At 33.8% G+C, this 18,333-nt stretch overlaps 1 protein-coding gene across 1 annotated transcript; it reads left to right on the top strand.

Moving 5' to 3' along the window:
• Positions 1-237: 237 nt before the first annotated feature.
• Positions 238-6,798, top strand: LOC123203128 (polypyrimidine tract-binding protein homolog 3-like). The gene is made up of 16 exons (XM_044619317.1): positions 238-437; positions 698-770; positions 905-984; positions 1,190-1,261; positions 1,362-1,438; positions 1,578-1,659; positions 2,757-2,880; positions 3,158-3,222; positions 3,330-3,379; positions 3,532-3,573; positions 3,670-3,721; positions 3,835-3,853; positions 3,986-3,999; positions 4,650-4,757; positions 4,863-5,006; positions 6,173-6,798. Exons 3-16 carry the CDS (start codon positions 928-930, stop codon positions 6,575-6,577), a joined length of 1,311 nt encoding a protein of 436 aa, XP_044475252.1. The 5' UTR covers positions 238-437; positions 698-770; positions 905-927; the 3' UTR covers positions 6,578-6,798.
• The last annotated feature ends 11,535 nt before the right edge of the window (positions 6,799-18,333 follow it).

Genomic DNA, 18,333 nt, shown 5'->3' with positions numbered 1-18,333 from the left:
CACCAAAAATTTGAATCACAGAGGGAAAGGCTCCCTTACAGCGCCGGTACCAGATTATTTAAAGCCTTTGAAAAAACAACCGCAAAAATTGAACGGCATGAGTCCTCACATTTAACATACACATCGGTAAGGTGCCAGTAACGTAGTGACACACACACACACAAAACAAAAAAGTTGATAAAATGGTCCGCCTAGATGGACCCCGCCAGATAACGTACTCGTAAAAAAGTCGGTGCTTTTAGGGCGAGAAACAGATAGGGCACCGCAGTTACTGCTCCTATTCCTTCTATTTCAGGCTCTCTTCTTCTCGACACATCACAAGTCACTCAAAACAGCGTAATTGCGAAGCAATCGATCGACACTTTAACTGCTGAGTCTCTGTCGCTCTCTCTCTCTCTCTCTCTCTCTCTCTGCCTTTCTCTGTCTCTTTTTCTCGGGCAAGTTCTTTTTATCCTCTTTCTCTCTCTTCGATTTCGCGATTTTTCTCTGTTTGTTTAAAGAGAATAACAGAAGTCAGAACGATGCTACGACGACGTTTTGTTCACTTGTTATTGTATTATTTAGATTCGAAGTATTACGGCGTTCATTTACCTAAATCTGTCTACGTGTTCTAAACTTCTAGTGACTCGTAATGTGTTAGACGACGTCGTTTTGATGATTAATGATGATTGATGTGATTGGAGTTATGTGAATTCAGTGATAGGTTGCGGGAGGATGGAGACTGTTCGTTTAGTGGAACTTGTTTGAGTGAAAAGCTTTATTTTTTTAATGTATGTTTGTTAAAGTTTAGCTTGTTAAATCGATGTTTAATGCGTGTTGGTAATTTCTAAATTTGATGGCTAAATGTTGGAAAGCAATGCTACGTTAGAAGCTGAAATGTTTACTGTGGTTGGGCTTCTTACAGGGTGATTTACATATCCAAATCCAATGGCTGAACCTTCAAAAGTTATTCACGTTCGCAATGTGGGCCATGAGATTTCTGAAGTATGTTCTTTCTCAAATTTCTCTTCTTTAACTTAGTTTGCGTAGTGTACTTAGTTTTAATGGGAAGAGCAATGCTATTTTGTAATCAAATTTCTCATTTTTAAGAAGAGTGATTGAACTTGGGATGAGTCAAATTTTTTCTTTGGTTGCATCTTGTTCTTCTTTCCTTATGGATCATGTAATAGACTTTCTTTGGTTTTATCAGAATGATTTACTTCAGCTATTCCAGCCGTTTGGAGTCATAACCAAGCTTGTGATGCTTCGTGCAAAGAATCAGGTTTGTTATCTCTTGCACGTATGGTCAAGGCAGCTGCTTACTGACTGCAGTCAGCCAAACCTTCAGATGTGATTTTAATATTTTGTTTGCTTTGAGTCAGGCTCTCCTCCAAATGCAAGATGTTCCTTCAGCCATGGCTGCTCTACAGTACTACATAAATGTCCAACCATCCATAAGGTACAAAAGATTGTAAATATTTTGTTTTCCATACTTGAGAATATTACGTTTGTGTTTGTAAATATTAATTGGATGTTTTGAGCTCTAAAAATACAATATTTATCTCTCTATGCTTAAAGTTAGAGATGTGTCATCCCAGGGGAAGGAATGTTTATATTCAGTTCTCGTCACATCAGGAGTTAACGACGGTGGATCAAAATACTCAAGGACGAGGGGATGAGGTTGGTGCCTGAGTCTCATATGTGAAATCAAATTACATTTTATAGTTCTGCACTAGGGAAAAGGAAAAAAGAGCTTGATTGGAACTATTGGTGTCTTCTTTTTGTGACAATGATCATTTTGTCATTTATGGTCATAGTGAAATAAAGTTGATGTTCCTATCATGTCTTCAGTCAATTTTTCTGATCTAAATAAAATTTCAATTTAATTGTAATCATTCCATTGTTGATATCAGCTTAGATGTTGACATAAAATGGAGTAGGAACTAATCTAAATTAGTTTATTAAATGGAATGTTAAATTTGTTAATACTATAGACAGTAACCAGATAATTGTGCATATTGATGGCCATAATATAGGTTCAATATTTTGGTTTGCGAGTTAGTTAGTGTTAGGCCTAGAGGGGACAAGTCATGGCAATCCATAGAAAAATACCTATATTGCTTCTTTTGCCGGTGACCGGTATTAAATCGTCATAAAAATATTACTTCAATTTATAGATACGGAGGAGCTGTATTCATTTATAACCCATGCCACAGAGAAAACTGTTCCTATGTATTACCACATGCTGTAAAGCAATATTGGTCCACCCTTTTTATTGTTATGTCAGAGAGCCAATGTTGTGTTGGTGAACAATTTGCTTCATTTGACAAACAAGAGATTTATCTTAAAGATCGTTTGCTCATCAGAATTGAGAACTTGAAAATTGGTCTCTTTTATACTTTATGCTTTTTGCATTTGTTAATAAGGAATATGAAACTTCGTAAAAAAAAAAAGAAGAAGAAAGAAAGCATTCCTATATTTTCTAATGCAGAGTTTGATGCATTGCATATGGTTAAACCATAGAGGTGTTTTTATTCCAGTGGGCAAACTAGAAGTGCAATATTTTATAGACATTATTGCTCTTTCACCATTAATTTCCTCTTGTCATAATTTCATATTTGTTTGTTTTATGCATTATCTGCATGTTGCATTGTTGATGATTGTTTCTTCTACTTTTCTGTATATTCCCTTCTCTCTTTCTGTATTTCTGTATTTATTCTCTTCTCTCTCTTCTGTCTTTTTGCTGGTTTGCTGTCGGCCACACTCTGGATGCATAGCCAAACCGAATTCTCTTAGTTACAATTCATCACATGCTTTATCCTATTACTGTGGAAGTGCTGCACCAAGTTTTTTCTCCCCATGGATTTGTGGAGAAGATCGTAACATTCCAAAAGTCAGCTGGTCAGCTTCTTCAAGTTTTCTTTTTCTCTGTGTATATTTTCAGAAGTTAGATCACACTTCAACTCATGAGCATTAGCTCAATGATTAAATTTTCTTTTTAATTGTTTTGATGATCAGTATTCTAACAATAGCTTTGAATTTGTGAAATCTATTATTTTTTATTATAGTTGGAGTGCTTTTGTGGATACTTCTTATGTCGTGTAACTAAGAAAGAGCCTTGTTTCTAGTGTTTTGACATTTTTTGTTTGTTTTTTAAATCCTTTTTTCGAACCTGTAGGTTTTCAAGCTCTAATCCAGTATCAGTTACACCAAAGTGCTGTTTTAGCTAGAACTTCTCTTCAGGTGCTACTGTGTCTCTTAAATCTTAAGTTACTCTGAACTACAAGTTTGTTTATGGGCTCTTTGATGGCTTCCTTTCTGAAAAGAGTTAACATTTGGCTTCTCAATAGGGTCGCAATATTTATGATGGTTGCTGTCAGCTAGACATTCAGTTCTCAAAGTAGGTTTATAACATTGTGGAATTTTACTGTGATTATGTCATTGTCTTCATCTGTGATTAGCATAACTATCTGCATATATGCCTTTTTCATGTTCTTTTTTTTTTTTTTCAAACATTTGTGATTTATTTGCTATTTCCTTTTTGTGATACAGCCTTGATGAGTTACAAGTGAACTACAATAATGATCGGTCAAGGTTGGATATTACTTTTTGGTTCTTAATGTATTCTCTTTCTGTCTGTTTGAATCTTTTAGTTCTCTGAGTATTATATGTTTTTTTCCTGTTGATTAGGGACTTTACAAATCCAAATCTTCCTTCAGAACAGAAAGGCAGATCTTCACAAGTATATCTCTTGATCTCTTGTTATTTTTCTGTACTTAAGCTTTTTATGCTATTGTTTTGGTTGCTATTGTTTACCTTTTTATGCTAACTTGGTATCTGTTTTTGGTGTAACAGTCTGGGTACGATTCAGGAGGTATGTATGCCCCTGGAGCCGGGGCAGTTGCCTAGTTTTGTGGTTGCATATTGAAAGTGTACTTTTTGCTTACTGATTGTATGCATTTTTTATTTATTAGCTGAATGATATTTTGGTTTTTCTGTTTTCCAGTTCCATTTCCACAGGTTGGTACTACTAAGTTCATGGGATAAGTACTATATGAGGCATCTCTTTCTGGGCTAATGGATATTAGCATCTATACGTACTCTGTGCGAATGTCTTGGATATCTATGGGCCTGACCGTGCTTCTAGCTCTTTTTTTCCCATTTTAATATGATTATTTTTAACTGTGTTAAAATTACTGCCATTTTTAGCATTTTTCTTGAATTTCCAGCTTTTAAATCCTTCAGTGTGTGCGTTGGAATCTGAAATAGAAATGAGTGTCAGTTTATTAATGGTTTTGAAAAAAATTTAACCGGGGCCTAACTTGTGAAACTGATGGAGGGCTGTGGATGCCCTTTTTTTTTTCCATATTTCCTCATTGCAACATCGTGAATTTAATTTCTTTAACTGAAGAGTTGGTCATGGGCATGGTATTATTGTATAGACATGATTAAATGTTCTTTTTTGTTTAGTGTTGATATTATTTGAATCTTCATGGTATGGGATGTTACTGATGGGTTGGTTCTCATCAAGATGACATTTCCTGTTCTTCAATTGCACTGGACTGTCATATGTGTGTATTGTAGTTATCTTGAAAAGCTATTGTGTTAATTTATGTTTATTTAGATTGCCCAGCCATGAATGATTTTACTATTCTTTTCCTGAAACATAGATGGCCAATGCGGCTGCAATTGCAGCTGCCTTTGGGGGAGGTTTACCTCCTGGAATAACTGGGACAAATGAGAGGTGTACAATCTTGGTGTCCAACCTAAATTCTGATGTAAGTTGTTGTTGATCTTATTCTTTTTTTTTTAAATCTTTTCCTCAGAATTATGAAGTTTTAACATTCCTATGAGTTGATCTTGAATATTATTCTGCATTTCAGAGGATAGATGAGGATAAGCTTTTCAACCTGTTCTCTCTCTATGGAAACATCATGAGAATTAAACTTCTCCATAATAAACCAGATCATGCACTTGTTCAGATGGGTGATGGCTTCCAGGCTGAGTTGGCAGTTCACTTTCTGAAGGTTTGTTCATGCAATGTCTTTTTGATTATGTTTCTTTGATGACTGAAGTTTTTCATCAGAAACAAAAAAAAAAAAAAAAAACAGCCGGGAACCAAGTGGTAGAATCGAGAATTTGGGTAGTTTTTTCAGGCCAAAATATGGTCACATATGAAGTTTTTATTTGCTGTTATTACAACTGTTAACAATAACTGGGATTACGACATATGTGTAAAATAATATTATTAACTATTTGGCTGTGGTTTAACTTACAATAGGGGCTGTTGGATTAAAAGTCATGGTTCGTATTTAAATGAGCTATCTAGGCTTTAAAATCCTTTCTTCTTTTGCTGTGGTTGACTTTTCAATGTTGCGGCCACTTGATCCTTCAATCTGCTGCCTTATAAATGAACCTTTGTGCCTTGTCTTAGTTATATATTCAACAAGGAAATATAGTTTGCTTGCTCAGCATGTGGGACTTTGGGTTGAAAATGGACAAGCAGGACCCTTTTCAGCCTATTTATATAATAATGAAAATAAAAAAGACGGAAATAATATTGTCCAAAACAGAGTACATTCTATTTATATCAGCTGTTTGCCTCTGAAAAATCTGATGGCTGGTTCGTTTGTTCATGTCAACTGATGTTATAAAACATATGTAGGAGACATGGATATTCAACTCAAAAAGATTTGTTTATTAGTTGTAGAGTTATCGGCCTTAAGAAACCCAAGTTTCGGAAATATCTCATTGTGGTGGAGTAAATGATCTTGACTAGAAATTCAGTTTCATCATTACATTGAAGGTCTTGTTCAGGGGTGGTGTTTGTAAAGTCGTAGAAGTCCCACATTAGATGATTAAGAGGTAATCTTGGGCTATGAGGAGGATGTGTTGGGTGGGAAAACTTGGGCATTGTCCCAAATCAAGCCATGTCTCAAGATATTGCGATGGTATGGACTTGGTTATTCAGATGAGAAGGTTGGTGTTTCTCTACCACCCAACAGCACTTACACACTATTGGATATTAAGTTTAAGAGCTTCTCTAACTTGCTGAATTTTTTAAGAAAGCTGATGCTTGTAGATCTTTTATTTCTTAAGTGAGTCATTTTTTTTTTTTTGAAACATTGATTCTGTATTGCTCTTGCTAAGCTTTGCCTTTTCACCATATGTGAACTATTTTAATATGATACAGGGAGCCATACTGTTTGGAAAACGATTGGAAGTCAACTTCTCTAAGCATCCAATTATAACACAAGGTGCTGACACACATGAGTATATAAACTCGAATCTCAATCGCTTTAACCGTAATGCTGCAAAGAACTACCGTTATTGTTGCTCGCCGACCAAGATGATCCACCTTTCCACTCTACCACAGGATGTCACTGAAGAGGAGATTCTGAGCCACCTAGAGGAACATGGCACCATTTTGAATACCAAGCTCTTTGAGATGAACGGGAAGAAGCAGGCCCTTGTCATGTTTGAAACTGAGGAGCAGGCCACCGAAGCCCTCGTGTGCAAACATGCTAGCTCACTTGGTGGCTCTATAATCCGAATCTCCTTCTCCCAGTTACAGTCTATAAGAGAGAACTCACAATAACAGTGGTAAGATTTCTGAATACTACAGGGATTAAGGATTCTTGTAAGGACATTCTTATGTAGGTGACTGTCTTCTTCATTGTCTCATTTTCTGTGGAAATGGTGGATTAACTTATTTTAGAGTGGTGAACCTAGTTTTCGGTTTTCCTTTTCTTAAACTTTGATTTCATATTTAGTGCATGTACTACATAATTTTATGTTAGGATTGTTTAACTTGGGGTAGATTTTTTGTTATGGTCAGTTTGAAGGGCAGAAGAGAGAGATGTATTTCCTTTTCTGGGTCAGGATGTCTTTGTATTATTTATTGTGTATATATATATATATATATATATATATATATATATATATATATATATATATATATATATATATATATATATATATATATATATCTTGTAATTCAAGCTGATCAGGTCGGTTTTGTTACTCGGATTTCATTGTCCTCAGCTGATTTATGTTCTTACTAGAGTTGGATTAGAATCAAATTCGTTTGAATTCGAGATCGAATTACTCATCAAATTTGTCAATTAAAAATTTTGATACAAAACGATGTTGTTTTGATCAATATATATTAAAATGATGTTATTTTAATAATAAAATAGTTAAAAATTCGAGTTTGAAATGAGTTGAGTTAAATTCAAATTGAGTTTTAGCCTAGTTTTTACAAGTTCAAACTTGAATTTTACTATATACAAATCTAGTTAAATTTGAGCTAAGCTTAGATTAAATCTAGCCCTAGATCTTACCTCTCCATGCCTCACTCCTTTCCTCTCAAGACCCGGTCTTGTTGATGAGCACCTTCTCTAAGCTATGCAATTTGCTGTGTAGGAGGAAATCTCAACTAAGACACTCAAGAATGTGGGATATTAATTAAAATAGGCAAAAAATTTTTCGTTTATACGTTTTTAGGCCAGTGAACAACCGTTTTACCAAAATAAGTAAACCAATATTTTTTTACCTGTTTTACCCTTACATTAAAAACCCTAGTAAAATCTAAAATGAAATATTCTGAAAGTTACTTTGCCGAAAACGGAAAAAGGGAGGCTGAAATCAGCAATCTGAAAATACAGAGCAAAAATCACCAGCGAATATTGGAAAAATAGTAAAAACAGTCAAAATCTGTCGAAGTGGTAATATATATCAACAATGGCTTCACAGGTTAGATACAATTTGTATTTATTTTATTTATTTGGTTGATGTAATCTTCATTGATCGGTTGTAAATAATTTATTGTTGGTATTGCTTAATATTGGGATAATAATGTTGGGATGTTATTAATTGAATGGATTATGAGAATGTACATCGATTTACGGAGGTTTACGGTGGATATAATGGTAGTTATAATGGTTGCGACGGTGGTTGCGATGGTGGCTAGGGTTTATACAGTAAAACCCTAAATCTGCCGAATTATATATATTTGTGTTTGGAATGGTAATAGATGGCTAGAAGTGAAGCCGTCGAAAGACGAAAGCGACGCAAAGTTCAGCCGTAAACGACGGCAACGCGCAAACCGTGCAAACCGCGCATACTGCGCAAACCGCTCAATGCAAACAGCGCAACCGTGCGCAAAATCGCAACCATTACTTTTGGACTGCGATATCACCTGTTTAAATTTAAAATTTATTGAATCAAACTCATATCATTTCATTTTTAACGTGTTTTTTTTTAGAAATTTCCGATTAATAATCAAGTTGGCGAGAGACGATTTCATAATGCACATGATTTTAGAGTTACTATTAATATTCGAAGTCAAAGGGATACGGTTCAACATATAAGAGCAAAATTAAATTCACAGCAGAAAATATTATTTAGACAAACATGTTTTGGGCATTTTTTGGATCTTGAAGTGCATGGATATAGTTCAACTTTATTACATAGTGTATTATTTCAACAAGTGAATAAGGATAAGTTGGGAGAAGTGTTTTGGTTTCGATTAAATGGGATTGATTGTAGATTTAGTCCGATTGAGTTTGCTATGATTACTGGGTTAAGGTTTAGTAAAGAATCAGATATGATTGATTACATAACTACAGATTCATTGAATTTTAAAAACAAATACTTTCAAAGTGATAAATCAGTGACTTATAGGGATCTAGGTAAAAGTTTCATGTCTAAGGTGTGGGGAAACAATGATGAAGATGCTGTGAAGATGGCTGTATTATATCTGATACATTATGGATTATTAGGAGCAGATAATCGAAAAATAGTATCAGAAGATATATTACAGTTAGTAGATGATTGAGATAGTTTCAATAGATTTCCGTGGGGGACTATGGTTTGGAAGTTGACTGCAGAATCAATGAGCCGAGCAGTAGAGAAACGATATGAAGAAGTTATGAATGACCATCGGGCATACGATCCAGATATTCCAGTGCAATGTTATGCATTAATGGGATTTATAGTTGCATTTCAGGTATCCTTCGTTTTAAATATGATTTATATTATTTTTACTCTTTTGATGCTTAAGTTATTTATTTTATAAATTTGATCTTGATACGGGATGTAACTATGGATATATGAAACTCTCAGTAACTTGGGGGGTTTCGTAGTTTACAAATCTACAGATAGAATTCCTCGTATGTTGAGATGGAAGACACTTGAGCGACCAGGGTGGGATCTTGTTAACTGTCTATTTGAAACTTCTCAGGTATATTAATATATTTTTGATATTAAAAAATAAGTTAATTTGTTATATATAAAAAATTGATACATTTATTAAAATATTTATTAGGATGTTGTCACTCCTGTCTTGATTCCATCTATTGAGGAAAAGCAATCTGATTGGTTTAAAGAAGTTATGGATTATATGGGGTACATAGAAGAATCTGATGATGATCGTATGCCTATTCAATCTAGTGATGCAATCCAATCTCCTCACCCTACACGTCAAAGCATACCTGTACATAGTCTAGTAAGGTCTGAGTGGACTTCACCACCAGTTACTAGGTCGAAGCATCAATCCACACACCGAACATCAATGTCTCCTCGACAAACTACAAGAAGATCCCCTGATGTTACACATGTTGCATCCACATCTTCTACTGATTATGTTCGTATTGAGGAAATGCTACGTGGATTCATGGAAACAGTGGAAGAACGTTTTAGACACTTTGAAGAGCGACAAACATCAATTGAAACAAAAGTTTCTGATATGCAACGTATGTTTTATGCCACCACCGGAGATGAGGTTAGTATAAATGCCAAAATGATTTGTTTTATATTTAAAATGAAACGATGATAATTATAATCTTTTATGATAACACAGGATGAGTCAGCTGAGGTCATTTTTGAGGTAGCCCAGGATGATGATGTTTGTCCACCTGATTATTGTGAGATAGCCACTGAGTGTATACCAACTGAAACACCACTTCAACCTCGGTCGAATACCCGAAAGACATTACGGAGAAGAATTATCAAGAAGGGACGAGCACTACTCAGCCCTTTTACTGATCCTATGAGACCACGCCGACCACGAGAGGGGAACCAACAAATAAATATTGATTTTGACCAATGGTATGATAATGCTGACAATAATGATACAACTTTGACTTATTTGCATGGGCCTTGTAAGAAGCTTGACTGGTGGGACCACATTTGCATTGAAAACAAGTGGTTAACGGATGAGGTGCTTAATTATCAATATATTTTTATATTTATACGATTTCATTACTATAAACAAAGTAATTGTAATTTATGTTTTTGTCGTTTTTTCAGCATATGGATAATTACTTAGTGATGTTGCGTCATTCGTAGCCCAATGCTAATTGGACATGTGTTGATACGTTTTGGGATGGTTGGTTACCACGTATTTTACAAGATCGAGAAGTGGCTGATGTTGACAACTTTCAATGGCCTCGAGTATTACTAGAGCCTATCGAAGGGATCAGTCCACAGCTTGTACAAGGGGAAATGGATATGAGATACGTTGCATGGGCGAAAGTTGACAAAGTATTTAAAATGTTATATATTAGAGTATTTTATTTTAATTAAGATTATGTTATGTTATTTACCAAATTTTTGTTATTGCTTTTGCAGGTGTACATTCCTATCAATTATGATTGTCAACATTGAGCATGTGGGGAAATTGATCTCAAAGCATGGACTTTTACCGTACACGACTCTTCAACTAGCTTCATATCTTCCACGGATAAATTCATTAATATGATGGCACGATATCAACATCTTCCGGCTATCATTAATGCCACTAGATACTGGGAGATTAGGGGTGATAACCCTAACTTGGAGCCATTCACGTTGATGCGATGTACTGATGTTCCACAACAAGGCAAAGCCTCTGGTGATTGTGGAGTATTCACACTTTTGATGATAGAGTATTTAGCGACTGGTCGAAAATTTGACTATACATCCTCTGATACTATTCCTTTGCGCAGGATGATCGCGTCTAAGATTTTTGCTCACGGATGCACTTGTTGATATTGTTTTTTAGTTATGTATATTTATAAATTTTTTGGATTGTATGTGTAAATAGTCTATATATTTTAATTATTATGTTATGTTGCTATTGAAGTGTATTTTTGGTTGGATTGATTGGATTGCTATTGAAGTGCATTTTTTGTTGGATTGGTTGGATTGATTGGATTGCTATTGAAGTGCATTTTTTGGTTGGATTGGTTGGATTGATTGGATTGCTATTGAAGTGCATTTTTTGTTGGATTGGTTGGATTGATTGGATTGATTTTGAAGTGTATTTTTTATTGAATGGATTGGATTGATATTGAAGTTGATTTTTGGTTGGGTTGATTGGATTGATTGGATTGATATTGAAGTGCATTTTTGAATAAAATGTAAACAGGACGAAGAAGATTTGGATAATGATAATAATATAGGGGAGACTCTGCCAAAATTGTTTAAAAATATTACCTTTGTTACAAAGCCAAGTGGCTTTCCACCAAATTAAGTTAAGAAAAAGTGGTGGGAAGGCATTTATGAATTACAAGCTCATGAGAAGAAAATTTGGCTAAGGTAATGTGAATGCATTAATAATATTGGAAACTTGGCTTAGAAGGAAGCCACTTTTGCTGATTGGAGGGGCGACAATTCTCCTATAAATACCCCCCCTCTCTTCATATAATGAGTATAATTTTTCTCCTGCTCTTCTCTTCATTTCATTCGGTTCATATATATAAAATTATTCTCTCAAGTTGTTTTCTCTCTTTTCTCAATTCTTCTTTAATAATTTATCTTTGCTAAATTAATTTTAGAACAACCTTATATATATATAGTTTATCCATTATAGCCATGATATCAAAATTACTTTTAACATTCTTTTATCATCCCTTAATTTAAGCAATAATGCACTTCACAGTCACAAAAATTACAATCTATTAATACAATCAGAGAGAATAGAACAAAAATTACCATCTATTAATACAATCAGAGAGAACATTATAGTTTAATATATAAATAAAAACCATCCATTGAAATTTCTGACAAAAAATAACATTACAGTTTAATGGACAAAGTGAATGTTCCAAACAAAAAAAATAATTTCCTATAGTTCCAAACATTTGGAGATTTACACTGTACTGTCTATTCTCCTCAAATTGCACATCTTAAACATCTACAATAGAACAATACAAAACATTATTGTAAAAAAATAAAACCCGAAATGCAAATGTAATATATAGCAATTTGATACCTGGACGTACAAGCAATTAGATATCTCGTTTTGCCTTTTATAAAGGGTTCGTACAAGTAAGTCTAGTATGCCCACGCTGGCGACACCGACTACAAACAGGTTGACATACTTCCTCCCTCTACGATGGTCTCCTTCTTTGTTCCGATGGTCGACCTGAACGTCGATTCTGCATTAGAGGTGGCTGGATCGTGGGAAGATTCTCCGGACGTAACCATTCAGAAGGATCTCCTAGTGGTTCAACACTCTCTATATACTGCTTGCCAATATTCGGTTGAATAATATTTACTAACCCATTAATAACAATCAGAAAGATTCTGAAACCTGGCCACGGCTACAACGTGTGTACACGGAATATGTGACAATTGAAATTTCTTACAGCTACACTCCTGCGCACATAGATCCACTATAGCGATCGATTGGCCACACCGTGGACTTCATATCGGTGCATATTTATTGGTTTGACAACCATGTTAACTGATTTTAGGATATGACCTGCTATTTTCTCCTTAGCCCACGGAGTGAGTTTATTTGTAGAAGCCTCTGCATGATTACAAAAATATATATTATAAGTGTACATTCAAACATCATGAACAAAAATAGTAAAAAATTATACAAACCTGACATAGTGTGCCGAGAGTAAAACCATTTCTGAATGGTGGAACGCAAAAACTCAAGTAGCATCATAACCGGTAATTTTCGTGCGTGCCGTGCTAAGGCATTAAATGATTCAACAATATTTGTTGTCATTATATTATATCGAATACCTGGGAAATAAGCACGGGCCCAACGTCTATAGTCTATATCCTGTAAATATGCACCTGCTGAAGGATTTTCTTCATTAATCATTCGCATTGCATCCTCAAAATCTGGTATTCGATAAGCTTTCGCTGCTCGCCAAAACAACCCCTTTATATGTTTTGTTTATTTATACTTGCTTCGCATATTACATTTTATATGATGGTTACACCAACCGTGATGTGCATTTGGAAATACTTCTCGCACGAAGTGAATGATAGCATGATGTCTATCCGAAATGATGGCCAAATCTGGAATATCACCTATACACCCATGTAACGCTCTCAGAAAAGGGGTCCAAGTCATTGTTTCTTCCTTTCCCCCCACACCAAAAGTCAAAGGATAAATTTGGTTGTTTCCATCTTTACCCACAGTAACAAACAGTGTACCCCAATAACGTCCTTTTAAAAAAGCTCCATCAATACAAATAACAGGACGACAATATTCTCGAAATGCTCTAATTGAGCAACCTAAGGCCATAAATACAAAACGAAACCGATTATCCATATCAGTGTCAATGTGTGTAATGGTGCCAGGGTTTTTTTGTTCCAAATTGTAACAATATATAGGTAATTGTCTGAACGACTCTTCAGGAGAACCTCTAATCTTATTCAACGCCCAATTTTTAGCACGCCAAGCTTGAGTATAGGAGATATCTATTTTGTATCTATTTGCAACATCCGTTATAATGTTTTTTGGCCTATAAATTCAGTTAGAAGCAGTAAACACAGATTGCAATATTTTTCCAAGTGTCCGTTTACCTGCTTGCCTGTGGTGAGGCATTATCACATCCCGAGGACATGTGTGAGTTTCTAACTTTCGTAATACAAAAACATCTGTGTTATGTAATTTAACTCCCCTTGCCTTCCATTTACATTGAGGATGTGCACATTTGATATCTCATCTTTTTTTGTTCGAACTAGCCACCTTGATCTGATAGCCTTTTTCTAAGGCATCCCTATACATCGTATCTTTTAACACCTGTTTAGATGTGAACTGATCATTTACTTTGATTCTCCCATCTCGTGGTGGAACTGAATGTAATGTAATACCTTCGTTTTCTATATCCCTGTAAGGATCTGAACCACCGAAAAAAGGATTTGTAACTTCTACGTTCAAAGGAATAGGTTGCTCATGCATTGTTGAAGTGTTATGAAACAAACTTTCCTCAGCTAATCTACTTGGACCAACTCCTACTTCATGACCACTCCCATTATGACCTCTGTTTTCATCATTATCATCACCGGCATCATCACATTCCTCATCACCACCATTATCATGACCACTTCCGTTATCCCAATCATTATAATTACCGTTTTTTTCCTCATCTGATTGAAAATTTTCTGTCAAAATAGTACCCATCTCATCACATCTATCTGTTGTACCCCGTAAAGGGCCTTGCTGCCTTCTTATTTCATCATGTATCATAACCTCAACCCCATCACCCTCAAGCATACCTTCTGGCATACCTTCTGGCTATGTCTCAGAATATATATTATCCACAGAGTTAATCGCATCATCCATAGGTTCAGTTCGCTATTGTTGCATATTGGTTATGACTTCTGTAGGCCTTGTAAACACTGTAAGAAATAATGGATCCCTTTTATGTGTCTTTGATAATCTCATCATAATCCGTATATCAAAATCATCTTTCAACAAATACGGTAAATCACTATACGTGGTCGGATTTTGCATGTAAATTTTTACACTATTGCAACTTTGATTAATGCCTAACCGAGAACATACTGCTTCTAAGAATCCACCAAAATTTATTTTTTTACTAACTGATACAAATGTTTCAACTCTACCAACGTATTTCAAACTATTATCACCTCGGTTAACCCAATGTCCACCATATCCAAGCAAATATATTATACCCATATTTCTGCATCAAAGAAATTGTAAAAGAGATGAGCAGACATGCAAAACGCAAAACACAAACCGCGCAATCCGCGCAGTGCGCAAACCACGCAATTAACCAGGCATGAACTGTGAGTTTCGTTTTTACTTAGATCTGGCTAATAAAACTATAGAATGCATAAATCTGAATATTTATAAAAAGATTTAAGCAGTTAAGAGGCGCTGATTACAGTTTTAAACTTTATATTTGAGTTTAACAGTTTTCTGGAGACAGATATTATTTATATAAAAGAAATGCAAAAAAAACTTACTTGATATATGATAATGATGAATGCGAGAGAGAGCACACATAAAATTTGTTGTCGTTGAAGTGTTGATAGAAGAATAACGTTGAGAGAGAAGACGACGGTGAAATAAGATGAAAGCTGTGCAAATTGATTAGTATGTGAAATGAGAAAAGGGTATTAGTGGAAAAAAAATATTGGTTTGCTTATTTTGGTAAAACAGTTGTTCACTGGCCTAAAAACGTATAAACGGAAAATTTTTTGCCTATTTTAATTAATTACCCCCAAGAATGTTTAGTTTGAGTAATATTTTATTATTAATATTAAAAAATTATTTAAAAAATAAAATATTTAGAAGATTATTAGATATAAATAATTATTATATGTACATTAATAATTATTATGTATAGATAAAAGTTAAAAAAGAATATTAGTATATTATTTTATTTAAATGTTAATTATTTTAAAACATTTTTTATAATACTTATAATAAATAAAAATATAATTATAATAAAATCGTAATATTTTAAAGATGATAATTAAATTACTACTTATATTATCTGTTATATTATTATTGCTAATAAAAAATGAGTAATATTATGTGTACCTATTTTTGGTACACAATTTATGTACACAGTGATGTGTTATAATATAATTAGGTGATTTTATAACGTGTCATTATATGATAAAGAAACATCCAATCACATGATAATACCTCATCTGTGTATACAAATTGTGTATAAAAAATGAGTATATATAATTTTATTGATAAAAAATTATCGTAACAAGGTAATAAAAATAATAAAACATAGATTACTTCATTTCTGTTCTGAATATTTTCATGGTTTTCTCTGCTTTAGTGGACTCATCCACTGCCAACATTAAGATGCCTTCAGGTATATCTTCGCAAGGTTAGTCTTTTCGGCCACAATTTATTTTCTATTGTATGAGCAAAATAACTGGGTTTTCCATCAATAATGTAGCTTCTGCAGAGCCATCATCAATGACATCTATGGTCTTGTTCGAGTGAATATTATGACATAGTCTTCAGGTTGGAGAATCTACCATAGGATGACACCATTTAGCATGTATCTTGATTATACAGTCTAGTTTCCAATGGATAGACCTCATAACCCCCTCACCATCCATTATGCCAAGCAAAATGAAAGCCCGTGTAAGAGGTCCTAGTCAATTCAACATTATGAAAGCACATACCAAAATCATTTATGTTGGCGGGTCACTCAATCTCTCCTCTATAATAGGACCTTTAAATAACATTGAAATCAACCATCACAAGTCATGGCAAGGCTTGTAGACTCTTGGCCTCGTCTTTAAGAAAGTCCAAAGAAAATGACAATTGTTGCGATCATTATGGCCGTAGACAAAACTCACACCAAAAACTCTTTATCATTGAAATTAACTAATTGTCGAGAGATATGATAAGTCATTTTTCAGGAGAGATATGCATACTACATACACTACAAAGGCATGAGTCCCTACATATTAGTGCTATGCATGTGGTTGAATTCGAAACATTTGACAAAAATCTCCAGGAAGGACATATAGTAGACACCATTTAATTTATATCTAAAAAGTCCAACTTAGTTTCCACAAACTAATAAACCCAAAGGTGCATTAGAAATTCAAAATCTCATAGCTTGTCGTTTTGAGAAGCCATCTAGGCTTCTTATATTTCAACTCTTTAGTAATGGAAATAGAAAACAACTTTTGGAACACTATCATTTGGGTTGAAGCCTCATATTAAGAACATGGAAATGAACTTCTTCTTTTTAGATCTAGGAGTTGATCTTTGGAAAAATTTGAAATTTTGATTAATTCATAATTTATAATTAAAGAACCTTAAACTATATAGTATTAATGTGCCTCCAATGTGAAAAAATATCATATAAACCTCACTAGGCATTGTGCCTATAATTTGCCTCCCAAAATGTTTGTTGTCAAGTATCAATCACTCTCCATCATGTAAAATCTAGTAAAATATCATATAACCATCCAAAAACTTCGAAAGAAAAGTGTTTTCTTTCATTGAAAAGTGTTGTTTGACATAACTTGTTTAGTAAGCGCAATTTTCACAATCCTATGTCAAATATATTTTTATTAGTGAAAAATCATACCGTAATATTCAAATCAATTTTCCATCGATATTGAAACAATTTTCCTATTAAAAAAAAAACAAAATTCAACAACTAAAATTCTAAAATCTATACCCCAATTGTAAAACACTGTTTTAAACAAAAAACGTTTAAAATTAACATCAAACTCTAAGATATATTGATTTAACATTTTATATACTAAGCTCTACCATTTACAACAAGTTTTTGTTTGAAACATTATATTGGTCACAATTTCTCTATCGTAATCTGATTCATGGGTTGAATATGATTGTGTTTACTGTAAAATCTCTTTTATATATAAATATAAAATCATCCAACCCTATTCTTAAGATTGGATTTGGGTTTAAGTTAAGGGTAATTGAAATTCAATTTAGTTTGAGAGAGTTGAACACAAGTTTGGCAAATTTTGAACTAATTGAGTTCAAATTCGATTGGGTTTAAAGGAAATTTAACTCAACTCAATATTATAAATAGTTTTTTATTTAAATTTTATATAGATTTTTATAATCAGTGATTTCACGAGACATCAATGTTCTCAAATAAAAGAAAATATTAAAGAGTAAATTATTATTAATTTTAAATATTATGTTCTTTAATAATGGAAAACATTGTAATAGTTTAAATGAATGATTAAAGACTTAGGTGTTTCTTTTCAACGTGAGATTTTTATAATTGGGTTTGTGAGGAAATCGAACTTATGAGAATTGAATTTATTTGATTGAGTTGGGCTATTGGGTTTTCGTAACTGGACTCAGAAATTTGAAGGGGAAATGAATTGAAATGAATTTCATTTTGAAGAGGGAAATTAAAATATAATTTAATAAAATTGGTTTAATCGTGAAATATTGCGGGAAAATTGAATTTAATTAAATTGTTATGGTTGTAAAATAATTTATGGAAAAAGAGTCCCACATTGCTCGGGGAACTGATGGTAGATGGATTTATATACAAAAGATGTTCCTTTACACTGGGATTGAAAAAACATATAGGAAATAGATATGCCACTTGAGATAACTCAAGACAT

This window comes from Mangifera indica, chromosome 19, assembly GCF_011075055.1.
Source record: "Mangifera indica cultivar Alphonso chromosome 19, CATAS_Mindica_2.1, whole genome shotgun sequence".
NCBI classification, from domain to species: Eukaryota; Viridiplantae; Streptophyta; class Magnoliopsida; order Sapindales; family Anacardiaceae; genus Mangifera; species Mangifera indica.
The sequence above is the reverse complement of the archived record's forward strand: the minus strand, read 5'-3'. Positions and strand labels throughout refer to the sequence as shown.